Source organism: Abrus precatorius, unplaced genomic scaffold (genome assembly GCF_003935025.1).
Source record: "Abrus precatorius isolate BTA unplaced genomic scaffold, Abrus_2018 Scaffold11, whole genome shotgun sequence".
Classification (NCBI taxonomy): domain Eukaryota; kingdom Viridiplantae; phylum Streptophyta; class Magnoliopsida; order Fabales; family Fabaceae; genus Abrus; species Abrus precatorius.
Genome location: NW_020874303.1, coordinates 13,232,700 through 13,259,387, shown reverse-complemented (window position 1 = coordinate 13,259,387; position 26,688 = coordinate 13,232,700). Strand labels below are relative to the sequence as shown.

The 26,688-nt window shown below is 36.0% G+C and overlaps 1 protein-coding gene across 3 annotated transcripts; it reads right to left on the bottom strand.

The window, feature by feature from the left end:
- Nucleotides 1–1,212: 1,212 nt before the first annotated feature.
- LOC113854980 (transcription factor IIIA) lies at nt 1,213–3,677 on the bottom strand. Of its 3 annotated transcripts, none has more exons than XM_027486364.1 (7): nt 3,412–3,629; nt 3,085–3,219; nt 2,789–2,977; nt 2,394–2,682; nt 2,027–2,262; nt 1,773–1,916; nt 1,213–1,664 (listed from the first exon to the last, which is right to left on the bottom strand). In XM_027486364.1, the coding sequence occupies exons 3-7, from the start codon at nt 2,951–2,953 to the stop codon at nt 1,515–1,517; spliced, it is 984 nt and encodes a 327-aa protein (XP_027342165.1). In that variant the 5' UTR covers nt 2,954–2,977; nt 3,085–3,219; nt 3,412–3,629; the 3' UTR covers nt 1,213–1,514. The 3 variants fall into 3 exon arrangements, with proteins under 3 accessions (XP_027342165.1, XP_027342163.1, XP_027342164.1); XM_027486362.1 differs by having other exon boundaries at nt 1,214–1,664; nt 2,789–2,920; nt 3,412–3,677; XM_027486363.1 differs by lacking the exon at nt 2,789–2,977 and having other exon boundaries at nt 1,214–1,664; nt 3,412–3,677.
- Between the last annotated feature and the right edge of the window lie 23,011 nt (nt 3,678–26,688).

Sequence of the window (26,688 nt, the reverse complement as noted above, 5' to 3'; positions counted from 1 at the left end):
CAATTTTTATCATAGGAAACTAGTCCTCTTGTTTTTCTTTTTTGGGTCATCGAAAAGCTAGTCCAGTTGGAAGTGATGCACCCTGCATACGTATCATATTCATATGTTTTCTATTCTAATGCATTTTGACTGGGCTAATGTTTCCCTTGGGCTACCTATAGTGAAATGGAGTTACATTTTGTGCCTTTCTTCTTGGTTATAAAAAAATGGAGCTCACCCTATCACTGTTAGGATAATACGAATACGATGCATTAAACAAAACAACAATTAGATTAGCCTATGATGCAGGGGACAACATGTTTCCCATAGACTTCACATACAATGGTTCTTCCAATCATTCTACATTCTTATGTATCAGTCAAAAGTTCCACTTTCTGCTTCAATATGTCCATTCCATGTATTTTCTTTTAACTAGGAAAAACTTCACTCATTTACAGTTGCAGCATCCTGTGATTACTCAAAATGCTATCACAACCACAAGATGCTCCCGAAAATAAATTATACACTAACAAGCTTTGTTAATGTGTAGACAGCTTCCTCGATTGACGGGATATGAAGAAACTATTGAACATAGCAGAACTATTGCAAAGTTGTCCAACTGATGCAATTCTACCAACACTTCTGAAGTAAATTACAATTTCCCACTCCATACCGCATCATTATTCACTTGACCAAGCTCAAAACTTTGACCATTTTCTCTCATTTTCTTTTAAGATAGACACACTAACTCTTTAAATAATAACTAATAATAGTCAAATTTTATTAAGAAAATATTCATTATATTTTTATAACTTTAATACAACAACTATATTTTTTTTATAAAATTTTTTTATTTATAAATGCTTAAACTCAAATTTTAGGACTAAAATTAACAAAACAATTAATTTAAACCTTACAATGGATGATTTTTCTAGTAATCGTTTCAAGAAAATGATACTCTTTCCATCACCGTGCTTGCTAATTTCTAAATCTTGAACTTTTCTTCTATGGTCCCATGGTTGGTGTGATCTTCACCTAGTTGCAGAACTCGCCACTCAATATAAAACAAACTATTAATTTATTAATATGATTAAAACATTATAAGAAAATTAACCAAATTTTGTATTTACGAAATTAAAATATTGAAACATTTAAACATCTCTTGATTTAAGAGTCAGGATAGTTTAAAAATCAAACTTCACACAAGATGGGGAAGGGAATCTGTGTCCTTTTCAAAACCAAATTAAAACCATTGGTGTCTGGTGATTACAGTTGGTCTTATTCATAGGCTACAAACTGCCATACAAGTGGCAGTCACTATACAAATATAGATTGGCCAATACATACAATACTAATAATAAATGTATATATACAATACAAGTAGTCGCAGCAATCATCCCTACACATTATTGTGCTACACCCCCGTAACTGTAATACTAACAATAAATGTATATATACTTTCTACTTATGGTTCACAGTGGATTAAACTTACATTTTGCTCACTATTATCGGAACACAACTCAAAAGCATAAACCTTACTCACTATCCTGCATAAATAACCAATCCTCCAATTGACTAGGTGGGGTTACTCTCTTCCTAACCAACATTTCAACAGTAGGACATATTCTCTTCCTCCCTCCCCTTGACCTTGACCTGAATTGTTCATCAGCTCTTTCAAAATCCCCCTGTACCAAAAAAAATCTAAATGAATATTTAAATGCAAATGAAAAGGCAAAGCAATCACTTATCAGATAACTTCTGCACAACTAGACTTGTAAGGCAAAAGAACTTACAAGAGTAAAAACATGTTTCCCCGTTTTTTCATGATTGTCTCGCACATGTTTGTAAGCAAATCTCATACCACAATCAGGAAATCCACAGACAAAAGGTTTTTCCTTGAAGTGCACAGCCTTCTTATGCTTATCAAGATTAGATTTCTGTTGATACACATAACCAACAAAAAAATTAAACAAAGGTCAACCTGTTTCAAACTGAGAATTCAGTTTGAGTATAAACCAAGCAGATCTCAGAATTAATAGATCTTTACTTTTGAGAATGTGCAAACACAGCCCTTAAATTCGCAGTGAAAGGTCTCTGATGAGCTGTTTGCTTCATGTGAACAGAGGTGACGCTTAATATTCTTCTTTAGTTGTTTAGTACCACAAGTGTCGCAGGTCACATATTGATGGCAGGACTTAACATGGGCTTTAAGGCACTGGGCATTAGTGAAATGTTTCATGCAACCAGGCTCTAAGCATACTACATCTACCGACTCCAGCTTAACTGCAGAATAAAGGCTTTCTTCAAAATTGTGCCCCAAATCTTTCACAAAATTAAATAAAGGAGAGCACTTTACAAACATCCCACAAAAATTTTGCCTACTCATACAGAAAGTCAAAAGAAACAAAACCTACCATGAGAATCTTCATGCTTTTGCAGCTTCGACGCAAATCTAAAAACCTTTCCGCAGCCAATTTCAGGACACAAATACTGCTGCTCACTTTTAACACTAGCATTGATAGAACTATCATCATGAATCTCATTCACATGCCTTTTCATATTGCCTTGCACAGTGAACTCAAGGTTGCAATTATCAATAGGACATTTAAAGGTCTTCCCTTGATGCAGTAGAAGGTGCCGGGTCAGGTGGTCCTTCCTTCGATAACTTGCCTGACAATCATTGACAGTGCAAACATACGGCCTCTGGACCCATCACAAAATAAGTGTTAGAGACGATTAAAAGATAAACAATTAGAAAAATTTGCTATCGCCCTTTGAGAAGAACAACACACATGAACAAATTGCCAACCTCATTTTGAACAGTGCGTGACCGAGGCATCCTTGATGGAGCTTCACAGGAGGTCTCCCAACCTGATACTGATCCATCAAGTGGAAACACACTGCCTCTCGCATTTTGGAGTTCTTTGTCTGGGATCCAATGCTTCACACTAAACATCCATAGTTTTTCAATCATTTTATTGTCTTATAAATTACTTTCCTGCAAAATATTCACCTTCAGTTCATACAACAACTGATACAATCAAGTGAAAACATAAACCTAGTCCTTCCACAATAATAATAATAATGTGGGAACTTGGAAAGTACCTCAAGCGAATGACTTCGCATATGCTGCAACAAATAGGCGTGTTTTTTGAAAGTAGCACCACATTCCTCACAAGTGTTGGATTTCACAGCCCCTGCTTCAGGATCTTTCTCTTCTCTTTCTTTTTCTACCTCCTCCTAAAGCACATCAAAAGTCAACAACACAAACCATAAACAACAAGAAAACAGAAACAAAAAAATAAAATAAAAATGATATGGGATTTAAAGCGATCCTATACCAACTATGCTTGCAAAATCTTCTACATTCAAAAACTAAGACACCCGTTTCGAATACATAAAAAATTGCTGGAAAAAGTAAAAAAAGGGTACCTTGTGGTGCGAATTGATGTGAGAAGTGATGATGGTTTTTTTGGACCTACAGATGCCGCAATATTTGCAGAAATAGCGTCTTATATCTCTGTATTTGGGTATTTCTTCACTTTCCATAGCTTCACCCATTTCGTTGAAGTGATGAAGAGAAGGATCTGAGATTCCAACGCGTCTATGCTGCCACAGTGCGAGTGTGCGGCGCGCCGTTCTGTGAAGATGAGAGCACGAATGAGGCTAGGGTTATCACCAATTTATACAGATATACTTGTTTTCTATACGACGTCGTTTATCGTACGCTTAAAATGCGCCCCGCTAAATAATAAACGGACAACGGTCCATGATAATTGGAACCAAGTTTAAGACTAGATAATTTCTTTTAAAGTAAATTACAGTTTAATATAGGTGTTATTTTTCTATGTAATTAATTTTTTTCATTTTTTATGCATCGTAAACTTAAAATATGGACACACTAAATAATAAAAGTTTACTTTCAATTTTTAATAAATATAATTATTTTTTTTACAGTAGTTTTACTCAATTATCTTATTCTATTTAAATAAAATTTACTTTTTACATCTGTCTTATTCAATCAAATTATTTTCGTTAGAAGACATTTTCATATAAATAAAAATTAATAATAAATGGTTTATAAAAATATTTTATCTGATAGAGTTCTTATAAGTTATGTACTGTAATTAATCTTTTTCTACCTAAAATAACTTTTCTTTTAAACAAAATAAAATACATTAAAATATCAAAAAATAAAATAAAATACATTACAACTTAATCAATTTTAGTTTTTTGTTAAAGTATTATTGACGTATGTTTTGTAATACCTTCATTTTCTTTATTTAAATAAACAATTTTTATGTGAATATAAAATAATTTACTTAGTTTCACTCTCAAATTCCATAATAACAAAATTTACAAATTTTTTTTTGTAAAAGTTTCATATTATTTCAAGGGTAAAATTTTGAAACTTGAAATAATTAGATAAAATTTAACTTTATTTTTAACAAAACATGTAGCTCATTATGAATACATATAAAATTGGAATTTTTGCTAAGGACGATAATGAAATAATTTCAACGAAATTGACCTAAGTACCATAAATTCTAAATTTGGCATTTGAAATCCTTTACACAATTTAGTTATCACAAATTACAATTTAAATAAAATAGTACAATTTCTCAAACATTTCTAATCTCTACAAAATAACATTCTCTTCAATACCATTGGACTATGATTCTAGGATGGACAAACACCTTTCTCTCTTGACATTCATCACCTGAAAATATTAGTATGGGTGAGTATTTTTTGTCCCACTAAATCTTTGGTTTAACATAAATAAATACTCATATACATATATCATACTTGATAACACCAATCAACAGGGATTAATTCACAATAACACTCAAATCACACGTCTTACTATCACAGAATAATACATGCAAGATAAACAACCAATTATGTTTGCTAACTTTCATAACATGCATCTGTTTACTATCATGCACGTCAATGCTTTACATCACGTCAATCGATATGTCACTACACATGTGTCCCAATCACACTCGTCGATGTATTACAACACATATATCACGACAACATCAACCAAAATGACACAATGCATATATTTTAACTGCACCATTTCTATACTATCTCATGCACATCACCCTTTCACATTCTTTCCACATTTACATTCAATGCCCCTAAGATCCTTTGAAGACTTCATAGCTTAGATAGCCGCCGGTTAGTCGTAGCAACATGAATACACGTGTGCCGACCCAGCTCCTTCTAGCAAAGGTATAGTCAGGAGTCTCGTGAGGAAATGAGTGTATGGCCTATGAATGCTTTTATTTTCGGCAAATCGTTGTGCACTATTCACACAAGCATTCACCACTCTCATTTCTCCAAGATTTTTCAAATCTTCTCTAGACTCTATACCTCCAGTTGTATCATTGTAGCTATCTAAACTTACCACCACATTTCTCATTTTTTCCACGCTCTTTTATAGAGCAACGAGTCATAATACTTGAGCCTTAACCAAATAATTTGGTGTATTACAATACATATATTATGAGTACGTCCTTGGATCTACCACAATACCTATATTGCAATTACATCTATTCATCTATTCTGACTCCCGTTGTTTGGGATAAAGAAAATTTTCTAAGTTAAAAATCATCTAGAAGGAAACTACATTTCAACGAGTTTTGGGGGTCAAGAAGGAGCCAAAGATAAGCCTGAACATAAGAGAATATTGGAAGATTATCTAAGATCTTTAGTTTTAATTAAAAGGGACACATTTCGAGCTATTTTAGGAGATTTTTGTCACATTGCTGATTTTTCTCTAAACTGTTTGAAAGACAAGAAAATATTCTAAGACCACAAAACTAAAGGCTTTTTTTGTTCGAGAAGTTTTGAGGAGTTTTCAAGTCACTGACACCCAAAACTACTCGAAAAATAGAACTGACAAGAAAATATTCTAAGTTCACAAAATTGATGGCTTTTCGAGGAGTTTTGGAAGAGTTTTCAAGTCCTTGACACCTAAAACTGCTCGAAAAACAGGACTAACAGGAAAATATTCTAAGTCCACAAAAACTGATGGTTTTTCGAGGAGTTTTTGAGGAGTTTCCAGGTCCCTGACACCCAAAACTGCTCGAAAAACAGGAAGTGGTCAGAAAATATTCTAAGTCTACAAACCTAGCTGAGCTCCAGATTTCCTCCAGAATTGCTCGAAAAATAAGAAGTGGTCAGAAAATATTCTACGTCCACAAACCTTGTCGAGCTCCAGAGTCCTTCCCGAATTGCTCGAAAAACAGAAATGAGCAAAGAAAATGTTCTAAGTCCACAAGACCAAGACAGGCTCTCAAAACTCCCGAATGGCTCGAAAAGAGAAGTCAAGAAGAAACTATTCTAAGGCCATTAAAGGAGTCTCCTAGGTTTCTCTCAGAAATACTCGAAAGATAGGAGTCTTGAAAAATCCAAAAGTGGTTACCAGTAGTTATCAACATTCACCACTACGCAAAGGAGATCATGGGCGATAGCGGTTACAAAAGAAGCCCCAACCAACAACACGATCACAAGCAATCGTGGATAATGAGTATCAACAGTTGAAGGTAGTTACTAAGAAGTGCCCGCAAAAGGAGGAAAACGGTGGTGATCTTCATGTCTATAAATACTCCAAAGCACTATTTCACAAAGGACGACTTTTTGCACCCAGACACCGCACTTAAACACTCTGAGACGTTGAAACCCTGCACTGCGCCAGACACCAGCTACAAAGAGACCCACGGTGGTCGTTGTTCGTCGTTGTGAGGAGTCGTACGTTTACATTCCAGCACCTTTACATTCCCGCATTTACCTTTCTGCATTTTAATTTCAGTGCTTGTTGCTTATATCTTTGTATGCTGTTTGTTTCCTGTTCATTACATTTTTGTAAAAGCATCTACGTTTGATTCAATTTTGCATAATACTATTCCCTATCCTTGCTTAGTACTCTTTTACGCCGTTAATTTGAGCATCACGTTAACAACACACTTAAAAGAACTTAAAGAGGACCTAAATCCAGTCCCCAGATTGATCTTTGGATTATTTGTTTACAATTGTCATTTTTCACCGTAAACAAATTGGCACGCCCAGTGGGACTATATTGTGTGTTTTGAATGATTGATTGCTTTGTTGCATGATATTACATAATGGACGTTGTATTATGGCTAATAGAGGAAGAAATAATGATTCTAGTTCTGGGAATGGCAATTCTAGAAGTAATGGTAGTGATACCAACCCAGAAAATGTAAGCAGCAGTACTACTACTGCCGCACAACCCACACTAACAACAGCGTTACCTACGCCGTCATCTCCCGTAGTTGGCCAATTTATGGTTACTATGCCACCAACCAATGCCAGCATAAATCCTGGCCCAAGGCCAAGGCTGGGTGATCATTCATTTGGCTAACCTCCTGTGTGTATGCCGCCTATTTTTGAAGTATCAACCTACTCCAACCCTGTGGTGACAACCGTGTCACCCCAGAGTCACACCATTCCACCGGAAATGGGTGTACTCCATACCATTCCACCAGGAATGGGTACGATTGGTGGAGTACCTGAAACGCAATTTGCGTTTGGAGCTTCGAGTGAGGATTCACTTCCTGCTAGCTCATTTTCGAATGTTGCCTTACATTCTATGAGGCAACAAATGGATGAAAGCAATCACGAGATGGTCAATATGCTGACCCATCAAATGACCACTGTGTTGAATCCCATAGTGGAAACGACTAATACCAGCTATCAAATTTTGGCTGAACAAATGCATTGAATTGCTGACGTTTTTGGGGCACCGCAAGTCCTTATAAGGCAAGGGCAAAATGTTGCCCAAACACCTAATCGAGATGCCACAAATCTTGGTCGAAATGGTCAAATTTTTGAGCAAAATAGACTAAATTTTGGTCCAAATCTTCCGAGACAAAATGAGAGAAATTTCCAAGTGGACCAACCCCCAGTTTTTGCTCGAAATCCAAATGCTCCACTTGAGCAAATTGGTCAAAATTTTGACCAAAATCTTCCGAGACAAAATAAGGGTGATTTCCAGGGAAATCAACCCTTTATTATTGCTCGAAATCAGAATGTTGATGAAATACTCGAGCAAGTTAGGCAAAATAATGTAGGGTGGCATCAGATTCAAAATCTAAACAACCCGAATCCTCAAAATATTGCCAATGTAGTCAAACAAGTGTTGAATCAACATGGGTTCGACGTAGGGTATGCTAATAGACCCTACTTTGTCTCAGCATTCTCTGAGGCAATTTTGCAGGCTGAACTGCCTCGGGGCTGGAAAGTCCCGAAATTCACTAAATGTGCCAGAGATTCCGGTGAATCCACAGTAGAACATATAGCTAGATATGCCATAGAATGTGGAGATTTAGCTCGAAATGAAGATTTAAAGTTGAAGTATTTTCCTAGTTCTTTGACTAAGGGGGCCTTTACTTGGTTCACAACCTTACCCCCGAATTCAATTCATAATTGGAATCAATTAGAAAGAAGGTTTCATGAACAATTCTTTCGTGGTGAAGCGAAAGTTAGCTTAATGGATTTAGTTAATATAAAAAGAATACATAACGAATCCATTGATGATTATCTAAGTAGATTTCGACAAATGAGGTCGAGATGTTTTACTCAAATTCCAGAATATGAACTAGTCCAAATGGCTGTAGGCGGATTAGAGTACTCGATTAGAAAGAAACTGATTAATCAGCAGCTAAGAGACATGTCGCAGTTAGCGACGAAAGTGAGGCAAATTGAGCAACTTAAGGCTAAAAAATCTGTTCCTACGAAAATAGAGAAATTTCCTCGAAAAGACAAAGTGGCTTACATAGGTCTCGCTGAAGGAGAAATAGGAAGCGAGAATGATCTCGACGAAGAAGATGTCGATTTAGGGGTAAATGAGGTAAATGTATCTGAATTAAAACCAGGACCCCCTTATGTTTGCCAATCTTTAAAACCACTCGAAATTAAGGAAAAAACTCGGCCTAATAAGAGTTATGCCTTTGATGTCTCTAAAGCTGATCATATTTTTGACATTTTATTGAAGGATAGGCAAATTATATTATCTGATGATCATAAAATCCCTACTCTAGAACAAAGAAAGGGTAAAAAATATTGTAAGTTTCATCATGTTTATGGTCATTAGACTAATAACTGTGTTCGTTTCCGGAATCTTATTCAAGACGCTTTTAAGCAAGGACGATTGAAATTCGAGCAAAAAACTAAAATACCGATGAAAATTGACTTTGATCCCATGCAAATAGAAGTTAATTTCGTGGAACCTATCGACATACTGATGGTCGATGTTGCTGAAAAACAGGGGTTATTCGATCGAGTTGTAGAAGAAGTAGAAGGAAAAGGCTCTTTGAATGACACCTCGACGCTTTCAAAAAGGAAGAAGCTGAAATCTTCCCAAGGGCTGGTGACTCGCTATTGGACTTTCTAACTCGAAAGAAGAAAGTTGACAGTGAGGTCATGCTGTGCCCAAGGTGTAGTGCCGTCTTCGATAAAGCGGTGGCTAAAGCCTTCGAGCAATTAGAGATGAAGAAACACTATCAGGTGACCACCAACCAAGTGATCACCAAGAACAAAAGGATCCAGACGCAGAATGCCTCGATCACTATAAAAGATCCTCAAATGGTACAAAACAAGACTTTTGTACCTGCCCGAAATGTTCCGAGCAACACATGGGTTCAGAAAATACTACACCCATCACTAACTCGACCAAAATTGCAAATGGTCGAAAAGGGAGGACTGTCACATTCGACAGTCATGCCACAACAGGTTTTCTCACAACCTAAGTTTTTTGCTCAAACCGGGTTCCATAACCCACATTTTCAGTCAAAAAAGCCTTATTTTAAGGCTCCCATGACTAAAACTCAGTGGCGAAGGGCTCAAAGAATCAGGAAGGCTGAGCAAGAAGCACAAGCCTTGACTCAAGCTCAAGCTCAAGTCCAGGCACAAACTCAAGCTCGAATCCAACCCCAAATTCGAGCTCAAAATCAAGTCCAACAAACCCAGGGCAATGCCGCCAGGAATATGCGGCATACCTCGGTTAGTGTCGAAGTCAAAACGACTCAAGAAAGAGCACTAGCAGTGCAAAAGGACTTGAAGATGAAGAGCCCAGAGATCGAGTACGATGCAGATGATGAATTGATCACCGATGTATTCGAATCAGGCTTTAAAGATGATCTCGAGGATATACTTGGGGTCGTATCCATGCTGCCTGCTGAATATGCCGAAGGATGGTTCACTTGCTAAATCGTGGCTATTTTCGAGAAGCCGACATGAGAAATGAAGAGCCATATGAAGCCGCTATACATCGCTGCTCGAATTGACGAAAAATTTCGAGTGAACAAAGTCCTCGTAGATTTTGGGCAGCTATCAATATCATGCCTAGTTTCTTGCTGAAAAAGATTGGGAAGTCAGAGGATGATTTACTGCCCCATAACTTGGTATTGACGGACTATGAAGGGAAATCTTCAAGTTCAAAGGGGGCTTTAATCGTGAATCTAAGAGTTGGGTCTGTTTCTCGAGCAACCATTTTCGTGGTGGTAGCTTCTAAGGCAAGTTATAATCTATTGCTCGGGAGAGAATGGATTCATGGGGTTGGGGAAGTACCTTCGTCACTACATCAGAAACTATGTCTTTGGAATAACAACGGAGTGTTGGAATACGTCGATGGAGATCAGAGCTATTTTAAGGCTGAAGTTCATGTAAGCAGTCTCGATAGCAAAACATTCGACAAGTCTTTTGCGAACATTGCGCTACTTCGTATAGAAGATATAGGCGGCCCTCATTTTGGCTGAAATCCTCTCCTACTAAATGCTCGCGAAATTCGACACCAGATCCGCCTAGACCCTTCGGTGGGTTTTTACGGCTTCCAAGAAATAGTGGAGGCCGAAAAGAATGGAAATGAAGAACCTTGAAAAGAGCCTTTTGGCTCGAATTTCAGCTTACGTAGCCGAAAATAAAAAAAAAATGGCTCTTGAAGCCGAGGATACTTTGGAGGCCCATAAATTTAGTTCGGCCATAAAATCACAAAAAATTGAAGAAATCTCAGCCCATAAAGCCGTAGACCCAATCCAAGGCCATGCAGATATCAACATGGTCGAAAGTTCAGCTCATCTAGCCGAAAGAAGAGAGGCGGCCCTAAAAGTGGTCGAAGGATGGGAGGTCGATTCACCATATTCGGCCATTAAGACAAGTTCGGCTTATCTAGCTGAATAAAGGCATACAGTACTCGAAACATGTGTGATTCAAGCAGAATCGGTCTTAGAGACCGAAGGCAATGATGTCCGGCTTGATTGCATCTATGATGATGCACCGATTGGCTTCGAAAAAGATTCAGCTCGAAAAGGGCCAAAAATGGAGGCACAAGATCCCTTAGAAGAAGTGAACTTTGGAGATGAGAAGGAGCCGAGGTTAACTTTCATCAGTAAATTGGTCGATAAAGAAGTGAAAGACCAATTAATCAAGCTACTGAGGGAATTTAAGGATTGCTTTGCCTAGGATTATGACCAGATACCAGGCCTTTCGAGGGAATTAGTCAAACATCGACTCCCAATTCGACCAGAAAAGAGGCCAGTAAGGCAACCACCTAGGAGATTTGCGCCAGAGATTTTGCCAAAAATCAAGAAAGAGATCGAAAGGCTCCTTAGAGTCAAGTTTATTCGTACAGCCAGGTATGTTGACTGGATCTCGAACATAGTACCTGTGATTAAGAAAAATGGATCTCTTAGAGTTTGCATTGATTTTTGAAATCTAAATACTGCTACACCGAAAGACGAATACCCTATGCCAATAGCTGATATGTTAGTAGATTCGGCAGCAGGTAATGAAATTTTAAGTTTGTTAGATGGATATCCAGGGTATAACCAAATTTTTATTGCTGAGGAGGATATATCAAAAATAGCTTTTCGATGCCCTAGGGCTTTAGGAACTTATGAATGGGTAGTAATGCCATTCGGACTAAAAAATGCTGGAGCTACATACCAGAGGGCAATGAACACTATTTTTCATGACATAATAGGCGAATTTTTGCAAGTTTATATTGATGATATTGTTGTGAAATCCAAGTATAAAAGTGACCATGTTGGTCATCTTCGACAAGCATTTGAAAGAATGCAAAAATATGGCTTGAAGATGAATCCTCTAAAGTGTGCTTTTGGTGTTATTGCAGGACAATTCCTTGGCTTTATTGTTCACCAAAAAGGAATTGAAATCGACAAGAATAAGGCCAAAGCAATATCTGAGACACAAGCCCCTTCGACTAAAAAACAACAGCAATCGTTGCTAGGGAAAATAAATTTTCTACGAAGATTTATTTCCAACCTTTCTGGAAAGGTTAGAATCTTCTCACCCCTATTGAAGTTAAAGAAAGAAGAAGAGTTTCGATGGGAGGCAGAGCATCAAGCTGTTTTCGAGGAGATAAAGCAATATTTGACAAGACCACCAGTAATGGTTCCGCCAAAGAAAGGTTTTCCCTTGAAGTTATATATTTCGACATTAGAAGAAACTATTAGGAGCATGCTAGCGCAAGAAGACGAAAATAGTGTCGAAAGAGCTGTTTATTATCTTAGTCGAATGTTGATAGGTGCAGAATCTCGATATAGTCCAATCGAGAAATTATGTTTGTGTTTGTATTTTTCTTGTGAGAAATTGAAATATTATATTAGGGCTTTCGATGTACATGTTTATTCACATCACGATATAATAAAGTATTTCTTGTCGAAACCTATCCTTCATGGTAGAGTTGGAAAATGGGCGTTGGCTTTAACAGAGTATTCTCTAATTTATAAACCACTAAAATCTGTAAAAGGCCAAGTCGTTGCTGATTTCGTTGTTGATCATTCGATTCCAATCAAAGAAGTAGATTTTATAAGTCTAAAGTCATGGAAATCGTACTTCAATGGATCTAGTCATAAAAATGGAATTGGAATCGGGATACTGATAATTTCACAGACGAAATCCCAACGAAATTACTCTTCGAGATAAAATCAGCTTGTTCAAACAATGAAGCTGAGTACGAAGCATTATTAGCTGGACTTGAAATACTGCTAAATTTCGGGGCAAGAAATGTAATCATTCGAGGAGATTCTGAGTTAGTAATAAAGCAACTAACCAAAGAATATAAATATTTAAGTAGAAATCTCGTCGAATATTGGGTAAAAGTGAATAAGTTATTACAAAAATTTGACGAAGTCATTCTAGAACATATTCCTCGAAACAAAAACCAAGAGGCCAATGAATTAGCCCAAATTGCCTCGAGATATAAAATTTTGAGTGAAAACCTGGCAAAATTAACAGAGATAAAGGAGAAGTTAGGGTCAACAAACCTTGAGATCCTAAACATAAATGACTTAACTGACCAAGATTGGAGGAAACCTTTAGTTAATTATCTCAAGGACCGCAACATTCCAACTGATCGAAGAACAAAATTTCGAGCAGTTAATTATATAATTTTGGTTGATGAATTGTATAAAAGGGATGTTGATGGCACTCTACTTCGATGTCTCAGCGAACATGAGGCTTATATTGCCTTGGCAGAAATTCACTAAGGGATCTGTGGAGCTTATCAAGCTGGGGAAAGAATGAAATGGATGTTGCTTCGAGAAGGGTTGTACTGGCCCTTGATGGTTAAAGATTGTTTTGAATATGCAAAATCTTGTGAAGAATGTCAAAAGCATGGTAATATTCAACACGTTCCAGCCTCAGAATTACATTCAATAATTAAGCCATGGCCTTTTCGAGGTTGGGCTCTGGATTTAATTGGTCAAATTCATCCTCCTTCAACAAAAGGCCATAAATACATCATTGTAGCTGTCGACTATTTTACGAAGTGGGCTGAGGCAGTTCCATTAAAAGAAGTTATTCAGAGTGATGTTGTTAATTTTATCGACGAATACATAATTCATCGATTCAGTATACCAGAAACATTGACAACAAACCAAGGAACTGTTTTTGTAGGTCAAAAAGTAACTCAATATGCAGAGTCCTTGAATATAAAAATGATAACTTCGACCCCATATTATGCCCAAGCCAATGGACAAGTGGAGGCAGTAAATAAAATTTTGATCAAGTTAATTAAAAAACATATTGGATCAAAGCCAAGAAATTGGCATGACACTTTAAGCCAAGTATTATGGGCGTATAGGAATTCTCCAAATGAGGCAACAGGGACAACCCTATTTCGACTTGTTTATGGCTAGAAAGTCGTTTTACCTGTTGAGGTGGATCTACAATCAGTTAGATTACAGCGGCACTTCGAGTTACCAAGTGAAGATTATTAGGCCTTAATGTTCGATGAATTGAATGTCTTGGATGAAATTCGTTTAAGTGCCTTAGAGAGAATGATTTGACAAAAAGAAAGAATTTCGAGGTCATACAACAGAAAAGTACAAGGCAAGTTTTTTAATGTTGGTGAATTAGTATGGAAAGTAATTTTACCGTTCGACAAAAAATCAAGAAAACTTGGAAAATGGTCACCCAATTGGGAAGGCCCCTTCGAGATTGAAAATATGTTTTCAAATAACGCGTATTCAATTCGAGAACTTGGAACTAATAGTTGAATCATGTCAATTAACGGTAAGTACTTAAAACCATACAAACCAGAAATACATGAAGTAAAAATAACTTGAGTCAAGGCAAATAAAAGATAATTCGAGTAATAAAAAGGCCAAATGAATAAATTTCATTTAAAGTAGAATTCGAGTATTTACAAAAAAAAAAAAGTCTAACTACTAGAATTCAAAGAAAAATACATAAAAAAATCAAAAAGGAGGCTTCAAGCACATTTCAGTATAAATGGCTCTCAAATGTTGATATCTGGTTTCAAGAGCCGTACATTGTGCATCCAGACTCGAAATATCCTCCATAGCTTGAGCTCTCTCGATAGTCAGGGTCTTCACATTTTCTATAAAAAATTTTCTTTTCTTCTCACAAGCCACACTAGCTTTTTTCAGCATCTCTAATTCTTTTCGAGCTCTTTCGAGTTGTTTCTCTAAATCAACGATTCTAGCATCAACCTCTTTCTGCTTCATATCGGCATTGGTAGCCGATTCCTTTAGCTTGACCAACCCAGTTCGAGCCTCTTTCAATTTATTAGAAGCAGAGTCCTGCATTGCTCGAGCTTGATCTTGTTTAGAACCAATCACAGCAGTTTGGTCTATAATTGCTAAAGAGTCGATGAAAAGAGACTCAAAACGTTGGAGCCATATAGGAAATGTCGAGAGCTGAGCTTTCAACGAAGAAAGTAAGCCTTTGATCTTGGCAACCAAGTCCTTGTCAGTTGGAAGGTTCTTCATCATTGGCACATCAAAGACCAAGGACCTTAGCTCTTCGAGCATTTTTTCAGTTGATTCAGTGGGCTTGGAGACTTCTGAGTGTGACCCTGAGGGAGTATGAGACGAAGAGGAAAAGGTGAAGGTATAAGCCAAAATTTTGTCGATGGCCCCCTCTGGATCTTCCTCCACCATAGCGTTAAAATCATCCAAGTTCATTTCTGAGTTAATGGATGATGCTGGTGGTACAACTTCAATGTTGGGAGGACCTTCGACAGAAATTTGGGGGTTTTCAGGGACTGGGTTTCCCTCTTCAGCTACATTCTCCTCAACTTCATGCAAGGGCCCCTCCTCTTCTGATTGATATGTAACAACATCAACCTCGGGAGAACCCAGAGGCGGTGTTTGTCGAGATATAGGGGGCACCTAGAGAAAAAGAAGTTAGAAAATTCACAATTATGAAGACCAAATTTCGAGTAAAAGGATGCCTTACCTCAGGAGCCGGCTCTGTTTGAGCTTGGTCTTCAGAACTCGAGCTAGAAGAACTCGAAGAAGTATCCGAAGAAGAACTCGAAGATCTAGAACTCGAGAAAGAAGCTGCCTCGTTCACTTGTTGGGCAGTAGCTGCAGGTTCTTTTCTCGAGATTTTTTGAGACTCCTCAGGGATCGGAGTCAAACGTTTTTTAGGGTCTTTTCAGACCTTAGGGGGTGAATTGACACTTGGAGTGTCATCAGTCAAAACCTGCCACAAAGAAAAGGATCAAAAATTGATCGAAAAGACAGAATAGTACTCAAAAAAAGACAAAATTTACCTCCACTGATGGAGCTGAAGGTTGATCAGGTGTCTGCTGCACAGGAGTCGAAGCAGCCATCTCGATAGAAATCTGGGGCTTGGTAGGAGTTTTGGCCTTGGGAATGGCCTTAGCCTAGGAAAAGAAAAGAAGCAGGCTTATAATCTAAACCCATGTCGAGAATTAATTAAACCCAAGTCAAAATAGTTACCTTAGATACCCCAAAAGGCAGCTTGGGATGTAGACGAAGAGCCCTTTTTAAGGGTTGTTGAAGAAGAACCTTTTCGAGTAGATTTATATTTTTTCTTAGGAGGCTCATCCTCTTTCCAATCCTCTTGGTCATATCGACCAATAAAAGGTTCTGTTGGAAGAGCTGTAAAAAAGTGTGTGAGAAGTTAAAATTAAATAAAAAATATAGAAAGGCATTTCGAGAAAAAGCAGGGTAAACCTTACTATCTTTAAACTTTGTAAGGATTCTCACATCTCGAATATCAAGGTGAAGAGGGTAAGGGTAAGTTTTAAAAGAAAATCTCGAAGCTGTTATTTTACTTCGAGGAGGGGATAATTCATTCAAAAGAGTCGAAGGTAAATCGACCCATTTAGGTGAAATTATGGGTAAGGCCAGAGCAAAATTACAGTTTGGTAAAGGGGGAAAAGTTGGTCAAATTTTTTTGAAAAGAATATCTTCTATGAACTGGTCAAAAGGATGAAAAGCCTTATATTTATTTACTCTTTCTTTGGTTTTCTCTCTTAAAGAAATGGCAGCTTCAAAAATGGTTTGAGATATTCTCTGTGGTAAGTAAATAACTTTAAAAAATCGCTCAAAAGATTAAATTTCTTGAATGTGCGTACCTCTCGTCTTGGCCTTTGGATCCCCTTTCTGAAACATAGAAAAAGCAGAAGTCATCTTCTGGTTGCATGCTTCAACAGAAATTTCATGATGATTATAGTAATTGGAGCACCAACTCTGGAAAGCATGGGTACAATAGAGCGATGGCTCGAATTCAAAAGATGAAATCTCAGGCCTACGTTTGCGGAAAAAACTTATGGCCTCATTTAAGTCTTCAATGCTATTTCGAGCATTTTCTAAGACTCCACGGCTGGATTCATCTAACATAAACGCAGGCATTAATTGGCTAAGGCCAAATTGTCGAGCTACGAGGTTTGGTTGATAGGTAACCACCTGATAAGGCCTCGGGGTGAAACTACAAAAAAGAAGTTGACATGAAAGAAATTGTCTCTATGTCATCAAAACCTCAGATTGGGCAGTTGGTGTTCTCAAAGGAAAAGGGCGTTTAAACCAAATTAGCCCTATTTTTCGAGCAGAAAAAGGGGAAAGTTGAGGAGTAAAAGATTGAAGAGATAAGAAAAAGTTGAAATATTGCCTAAAAGCATTACAATAATGTTTTTTGGCTACATTCGTAGTCAAAAAGTTAAACGAAAACCCTCAATCTCTCGAGAGATATTAGGTGGCTCAGAGCTTTGTAATTTTTCTTCAAAAATAGCATTCAACCAAAGCTGAAGTAGCCAAAAGGGCCCACTAATGACTGAAGAAAAGTCATTAGATCTAAATGAAGCCACTGCTTCATTTAAGTTCTCATACAAGTTTCCTAATATAAGTTTCCCAAGGCATATTGAAGAGTCTTCGTGCAGCAATTGGGCCAAAGTGAGTAGTGTCTTTGGCACTTGGAGCGATCTCGAGCAAAAAACATAGGCAGAAAGCCACAACATCAGGAAAGCAACATGCTCTTCATCTGTAACAGGACCATCTCGATTCATATTCAAGGTTATGAAGAGTTGGTAAGAAATTTTTTGGAAGTTGGGAGTCACATCAGGATTTTTTGGATGAGAATCTGGTCGAAACGAAGGACCAGTTGGCCTAAGCCCAAGAATGGCAGCAACATCGAAAAGAGTTGGGGTAATCATACCATAAGGCATGTGGAAAGAGCTAGTTGCTCAATCCCAGAAGAAAAGAGAACTTATGATCATAGGGAAGTTGTAAGACAGATTGTACCTAGACAATTGAATGATATCATAGATTCCTATGGCCCTCCAACTATCTTGTTTTTCACCCTCAACTTTATCTAACCAAGGCAAATATAAGTCTTTGGTTACAGGAGGCATAGTTCTAAATATTTTTTGGGCATTCTCGAGAGAATCCAAGTTCTAAATATTCTTTGGTTACAGATGGCTGGGGAACAAAAGGACCTAAAAATGCATGAGGTTTCGAGCCTAATGAAAAGGGAATAAGTACCTGGGATTTCCAAATAGCCAATTTCTCCTCGTCGAGAGGTGGCTTAGAAAGGTAGCTCGAATGACCCAAAGGCACAAGCTCAGCACTGGAAAAAGCAGAGGAAACCTTAGACTTAGAGGCCATTTCGACGAGAAATAGGGAAGATGGGAACGAACCAAAAGAAATTTTGACACAAAAAGAAGCAGAAGAGAGAGAACAGAGCTCTAAGTAGGAGAGTAAAAACGAAAGCGTGAAAAAAATGAGAAGGTAACTTCGCTTTTTATACTGGTCCCCAACCTCGTGCAAGGCCTATACAAGAGCCCCAAGTCCAGAGTATTTTGGCACTTAGTGGGAAGATGAAGAGATAGTGGGGTGTCTTTTCGATCTAAAATGGCCTTAAATCCCCAACTGAACGGAGCACGTCTCAATAATGGGACATTTTCGGTAACTGCCAGGCAGTACCTGCATTTAATGCGCCGACTTTGGACGACGTGCCTGACATAAAGTAGGTAAGTGGCAGAGACGCCATAAGAAATGGCGGGAAAATTAGAAAATGAAAATTTTCCAATTAAATATCAAAATAAAAAATATTAAAATCTCATAAACCTGAGATATTAATATTTTGGGGGGCATCTATTTGGGATAAGGAAAATTTTCTAAGTTAAAAATCATCTTGAAGGAAACTATATTTCAACAAGTTTTCGAGGTCAAGAAAGAGCCAAAGATAAGCCTGAACATAAGAGAATATTGGAAGATTATCTAAGATCTTTAGTTTTAATTAAAAGGGACACATTTCGAGCTATTTTAGGAGATTTTTGTCACATTGTTGATTTTTCTCTAAATTGTTTGAAAGACAAGAAAATATTGTAAGACCACAAAACTAAAGGCTTTTTTTTTTTTTCGAGGAGTTTTGAGGAGTTTTCAAGTCACTGACACCCAAAACTACTCAAAAAATAGAACTGGCAAGAAAATATTCTAAGTTCACAAAACTGATGGCTTTTCGAGGAGTTTTTGAGGAGTTTTCAAGTCCCTGACACCCAAAACTGCTCGAAAAATAGGACTAACAGGAAAATATTCTAAGTTCACAAAAACTGATGGTTTTTCAAGGAGTTTTTGAGGAGTTTCCAGGTCCTTGACACCCAAAACTGCTCGAAAAACAGGAAGTGGTCAGAAAATATTCTAAGTCTACAAACCTAGCTGAGCTCCAGATTTCCTCCAGAATTGCTTGAAAAATAAGAAGTGGTCAGAAAATATTCTACGTCCACAAACCTTGTCGAGCTCCAGAGTCCCTCCAGAATTGCTCGAAAAATAGAAATGAGCAAAGAAAATGTTCTAAGTCCACAAGACCAAGACAGGCTCTCAAAACTCCAGAATGGCTTGAAAAGAGAAGTCAAGAAGAAACTATTCTAAGGCCATTAAAGGAGTCTCCTAGGTTTCTCTCAGAAATACTCGAAAGATAGGAGTCTTGAAAATCCAAAGGCGGTTACCAGTAGTTATCAACATTCACCACTACGCAAAGGAGATCATGGGCGATAGCGGTTACGAAAGAAGCCCCAACCAACAACATGATCACAAGCAATCGTGGATAATGAGCATCAACAGTTGAAGGTAGTTACTAAGAAGTGCCCGCAAAAGGAGGAAAACAGTGGTGATCTTCATGTCTATAAATACTCCAAAGCACCATTTCACAAAGGACGACTTTTTGCACCCAGACACTGCACCTAAACACTTTGAGACGCTGAAACCCTGCATCGTGCCAGACACCAGCTACAAGGAGACCCACGGTGGCCGTTGTGAGGAGTCGTACGTTTACATTCCAGCACCTTTACATTCCCGCATTTACCTTTCTACATTTTAATTTCAGTGCTTGTTGCTTATATCTTTGTACGCTGTTTATTTCCTGTTCACTACATTTTTGTAAAAGCATCTACGTTTGATTCAATTCTGCACAATTACTATTCCCTATCCTTGCTTAGTACTCTTTTACGCCATTAATTTGAGCATTACGTTAACAACACACTTAAAAGAACCCAAAGAGGACCTAAATCCAGTCCCCAGATTGATCTTTGGATTATTTGTTCACAATTGTCATTTTTCACCGTAAACACCCGTATTACAATTACTATTTCTAGTATTTCATTCACATTCATATTCGTATACGACACACAGTACCCACATTCAGTCACAGCACATGGCACACAGCCTATATTCGTTTTCAACAACATTCAATATGTCATTTACACCCATTTCTAACCATTTGCTTTATTCAATCATTGACATGCTCACACATACTTGCATTTATGTCACCAGTTCACTCATTCGGCATACTTCAACTATTAAACAACACATATACACTAATCATGTCATTCATCATGCAAGCATCATCAACCAATCTCAACATACCTCAATCATCATTAAATATTCATCCAACACAGAAATTCATTGCACAAGTTCACACGTCACACAATCAATACAAGGTGTCGAAGGTCGTACACCTCCGGACTCAACCCAGTCGTACAATCCATCACTCACATTTCTCAATAATAGCCATAAAGTCATCTATCCTAAGGTTGGGCATTATTCTAACTACTCCCAAATGATGTTTTCGCATTGAAAGTGTAATATTCCTTGAAGAACAGATTTATTCACAGTCTTTATTACAAATTACATTTAGATAGCAAACACAATAGTTACGAATCCCTCATTTTAGATACCTAAGAGAGGTTAGGGTTTGGGATTTACTCCCCTTTACCTTAGAGTGGAAACTCACCACGAAATCAACGGTAGAATAGCTCCCCACACGGATCCTTCATCCCTAAACCATGGAAATCCCTATGAGAAACCAAGAATACAAGAAGATGGGGCGAGAAACTGAAACTCTAACTTATAAACTTACCTTCAAGCGTCCCAAACTTGATTTCAACCTTTAATCTAGCTCCCAAATGGCTTCAGAGGCAATTTAATCTGTAGGAATGGGTTAGGAGTAAAGAGAATCGAAAGGATTTCAAAGGGAGGGATGAGAAATGGGTTTCTTGAATCCTAAACTCCTCAAATACATCTCTGATCGCGACACCCTCGCTACAGCAACACATTTACACCTTAATTTCTGCAGAATCTCGCTACAGTGAGATCCTCTCGTTGCAGCGAGACGTTTCTCGGTACAGCGAGAACACCCTGCACCTGACACTTAGCCAATTTCTCAATCCGATCCCAAACATATTCAAACACACTTGTACGCATCCATAATCATCTCACGTATTTACACCACCATCCAATACACACCCTCATCAATAATTCTATCATACAAACACATAGAAATTCCCATATATATATACATATATAGTAATTAAAATATTATTACAAAATTTGAGATGTTACATGTTTGACATTTTTAATTAATTTATGCTTTTTTATGTCATTTTTTTTTAAGTTTAACAACTTAACTGTATTTTTCATAGAATAGTAAACATTTTTTAAAAGGCTTGTTTTGACGTCAAATACTAAAAATAAAACTAAAAAAAAATTCATATTTAATAAAAACATATAATATACAAACAACTTACAGCCTTAACATATTAAAAAAGGGGTAAAGTGCGAAAAAAAATTAGAACAAAAAAAAAAAAGACTATAGGTGAAAAATGAATTAGCAAATATACATTTTAAATTTCATTAATTTATTTTTACTAATTAGTAAATATACAAACACTTGTAAGTATTCATAAATGTGATATATTTTTTATTTTTATTATTTAATGTCAAAATAAATATTTAAAATTCTTATATTAGTGACAAGTGTTTACTTGTTAATAAGAAAAATAAACTAATTAGTTGTACGTCTAACCAAAAATTTTATTTAAAAATAAATATGCATAAAATATAATAATTAAAATATTATAATCTTTCAACTAATTTTATATATAATAAAAATATTTGAAAAAATTATTGACTTAACTATATAACTATGAATAGTATGGATGCAATGGTAAAATTTTAATAAAATTAAATAATTTTAAAATAATACTTTATTTTATAGTGTCAAAAAAAATTAATTAATAATTAATATATATTAATTACTATAAATTTAAAGTATAAAATTCATAAAAATAGATTTAATATTTGAAAATAAAAAAATTATGATAACTTTTTATAAATATAAAAATGAATATATATATATATATATATATATATATAATATAAAAATTTATATAAAGCAATAAAGAAAGTTTTAGTAACAACTTTAATTTTTAGTAGAAAAAAAAAACTTTAATTTTTAAAATAAAGTAAAATCATAAAGTGTAATATATATATATATATATATATATATATATATATTATTTATAGTTAATTTCAATTTTAAAATGTACATATAACAAATAAACTATAAAAAAGAATAATTCTACTAATAATTTATTTTTTCAATAATAAATTTTTATTTATGATATAGAAGTTGATATTTTAATTTTTAAAATAATTAATTTATCTCAATTTATTTCAAAAGAAACATGTGAAATAAATTTGATAATAAATACCTTTTTCCATTTTTATCATGAACTTTTTTAGAATTTTGGTTAATGCTATGAAAGCTAAAAATGTTTATTCATCATTTTTAATCAAGCAAAACTATTCAAGAAAAGAAATGAAAATCTTGCATTAAAATTGTACAAGTTAAAGAAAAATAAATAAAATGAATTAAAATATAAAATACAAACAAAACTATGCTAGAATTTTATAAAATAAATTAAATAGTTTTGAGAAAAATAAATTCATATAAAATTAAGTTAAATTAAATTAAACTAAGTGATATAGGAAATGTTGTCTCATTTCCACTCGGGGATCTCTAAAGGTTGCAACACTTTAGGTGGACGCTGGTGCTTCACCTTCTGACATGTCAAACATCTAGCTACATATTTGACTACATCCTTTTTCATCTCATTCCACCAAAAGTTCTTTCGGAGGTTCTGATACATCTTGGGTGCACCGGGGTGAAAACTCATTATACTCTTATGCAGACACAATTTTGAAAATTGGTCACCCCGTTCTCGTCATAGTGGAACTCCAACTCTTTCCCCTTACTTGTTTTTCCATTATATCTTGCAGGAAAACATCTCCCTACTGAGCATCTCAGACGTGTACCAAGAAGTCATTATGGATTGTTACCGTCCCGAGATATAAGCTCCATGGCCTTACCTCCATAGCCAAGTTCATGTCTCGAAACTCCTTAATCAACTCTATCTCCTTCACCATCATAGCTGCCACGTGCAATGACTTTCGGCTCAAAATGTCGGCCACTACATTTACCTTTCCAGGATGGTAAGACAATGTGAAATCATAATCCAACTCCAGAGAGGAATAACAGGACTGGGAGGTTGCGCGTAGCTACTATCATTTTCATAGTAGCTACTATGGGCAGTGACTACTTCACTATAAATAGATTTTTAGAAATTAGGGTTAGAGAGCTTTTTACACTTTTAGATTTTTGCCATTTTGGGAATACTTGCAGAGCTTAGGTCAGCCTTGGGTGACAGCCAAGTACTCAACCTAGGGTTTCATTCATAATTTCTCTTTACTTTCCTTTGATTTTTACATTAATGTCATTGAATTCTCTTTGTTTTCATCTTGTATTTGTGAGACCCATCCTCATAGAAGGGTAAATCCTTTGTAATACTTATTGAGTTCAGTTGAATTCTTAAATTCCTGGGTTATTAATGTTACTACAATTTCTTTTCCTTCATGAATTTCTTTTTTCCAATCCTTTGAATTGAATTAATAGTTGAATAAGGGGAACATTGCTTAATTAACCCCAATTTGTTCTAATGAGATTATTAACTTGGGTTGCTTAATTCTAAGTTAATTTCTAAGGTTAGGAAAAGGGGTTAGAGTCCATTGAATTTGCTTAAATTCGTATGAGATTTTAAGGTTGATTCTCGCTCTTTGAGTCATTCTAATTCGAGGGAAGATGAAAAGTGTTAAATGTTGAGAGGAATAGGGATAGAATCACGTGAATGAACTAAGGATTGCTACATCTTATTGATTAAATTTAATAATTTCATTACTTGCTTTTACATTGAATCTGGAAATCAAACAAACCCCCTTTTTAATTGCTTTTATAGTTAATGTTTATGATATGTTTGATGCATAGTTCCAACCAAAGTCATTGGAGACAACCTAGGCTTGCATCCTAGACTACATAAAATTTTTGCATATTTTGATAAGGATTGGTGACAAATCTTTATGCAAATCTTTTGTTCATCACAATTTCGAAACATCTTCAGGAAAAACTTTCAAGAAGTCCCTCACTACCAGGATATACTCCGGCTCCACTCCGCTTTTGGCTTCCATTGAGAACATGACTGTAAAGGCCTTAGTATTCCTGTGTTCTCCCACGCACCTTGACTCAAAAGTCTATGAATTTCCAAAGTCAACGCACCAAAAATTAACGTCTTTTCTCCTTCTGTCAAATCCAAAAAAATAAAATTAAAATCCCTCAAAAATTGTAAAAATTAGAAATAAATCTAAAAATTAATAATAATAACAAATTTGAAAATAGTAAAAAAAAATATTAATTGATTTCGTTCAGAGTGAAATAAATGTTTTTAAAGTTAAAATAAATTTTGCACAATTAATTAGAAGGTAACTGTTTTGATTAATAGACGTCGTATGGTGTTAATACCTTTTTTACACGTAAATGACTCCTGAGTTTCGAAGATTGTTTTTGTTAAAAGTTTTTTCAAAGGTTTTCTTTAATAAACTTTGGTGACAACTCCCTATTATCAGTTTTTTTTTTTAAACAAGAAACTAATTGCAACCTTTTTTTCTACAATTCTTCCTTTTCTCTACGTGGTCGCCGTCTGTCGTGACCCCAGTTACGACACCTTAGAACAAAACATAGGTATGACTCAGCATCCTAAGGATGTATCAAATATGATCTTTAGCTTTATGAATTGCTTATTTTGGAATTGTAGGGGGTGTTGGGAACAAAACTTTTCATAGACTGGTAAATGACTTAATATCAATTCACAGTCTAGATTTTATTGCCCTGTTTCAAACCTAGGATCTGCTCCCATAGAGCTGACAGAGTGATTAGGAGAATCAATTTGGAAAGTTCTATCAGGATGGATGTCATTGGGTTCTCTGGGGTATTTGGTGTTGCTGGAATGCAAATAAAGTCAAAGTCAGTTCAATTGTGAAAAATAAGTACATGGTTCACCTGAATATTAACATGGGGCATAGGGATTGGATTCTATCTTCTATTTATGCCAACCCCCAAGAAGGACTAAAAGCTTAATGTTGGAAGCTCTTAACTGATTTTAGCAATTTTGTGGATAAACCTTGGTGTGTTGCTAGGGATTTCAATTCAATCCTTTTTGATAAGGAGAAGGAGGGGGTAGACCAGCTAATAGGAGCCTTATCTAGCAATTTTCTGATTGTTTGGACAATTGTGAATTGCAGGATTTAAGTTTTAAAGGAAATCTGTTCACTTGGCATAATAAGAAAATCAAAGAAAAGCTTGATAGAGTTGCTGTAAAAGATTCTTGGAGGATGCTATTTCAAAACAGCACCCTTATTCACCTCCCTCTTCTTAAATCTGATCATGATGACCTTTAGTTGAAGATTAGAGACAAGAACAACTTTAGCCCTACTAACATACCCTTCAAGTTCCTTGCCCCTTGGATTTCCCTAGTCAAGTCAAAAAGTCTTGTGCTAGTTTGAGATCTTGGACTAGAAACATATCTAATTTCCAAAAGGTTATGGCTGACTGGAACCTAAAAACCTTCGAGAATATTTTTAATTAAAAAAGAAGACTTTTGAATAGAATTAGGAGTATTTCTTGTAAATTAGCCTTGGGGAATAACTTTTTTCTAATTAAGCTAATGAAATTCCTCTGGGTTGAATACCAAACCATTCTAGATCATGAAGAGGTGTTTTGGTATCAGCATTATAAAGTAAACTGGCTTAAATAGGAAGATAGGAATAGTAAATTCTTTCACAAAGCTGCTTATTGAAGCCCTTAAGGATGATTCTAAAATTAGGTGTATGATCCCATTCAACTTAGAGCCCTTGCTGTAAACTATTTCAAGTCCTTGTACTCTGACCCCTCCTCTGTTAGTCCCACCTTTACTGTTTCCTCCTTTCCCCCTCTTAGGGACTCTTACAAGGCCATTTTAACTCTGTTTTAACCTTACAAGAAGTCAAAGTTTCTATTTTTGGTATAGACAACCTTAAGGCACCTGGTCCAGATGGGATCCATGCCTTGTTCTTTAAAAATTAATAGGAATTCTTATCTATGCCTTATTCTTTAAAAATCAATAGGAATTCTTAACTCCCTTTATTTTTAATTTTGTTTCTCATATTTTTAATAACCTTGCTAGTATTGTTGCTGTGAATGACACTTCAAATTCTATTATTCCTAAAAATGCAAACCCTAAAC

Coding starts and splice junctions, on each gene's coding strand:
- LOC113854980 (XM_027486362.1), bottom strand. CDS start 3,540: ATGGGTGAAGCTATGGAAAGTGAAGAAATACCCAAATACAGAGATATA. Junction 2,683..2,788: donor CACGCACTGTTCAAAATGAG/GTTGGCAATTTG, acceptor TGATGGGTCCAG/AGGCCGTATGTTTGCACTGT. Junction 2,263..2,393: donor AAAGCATGAAGATTCTCATG/GTAGGTTTTGTT, acceptor TTTATTCTGCAG/TTAAGCTGGAGTCGGTAGAT.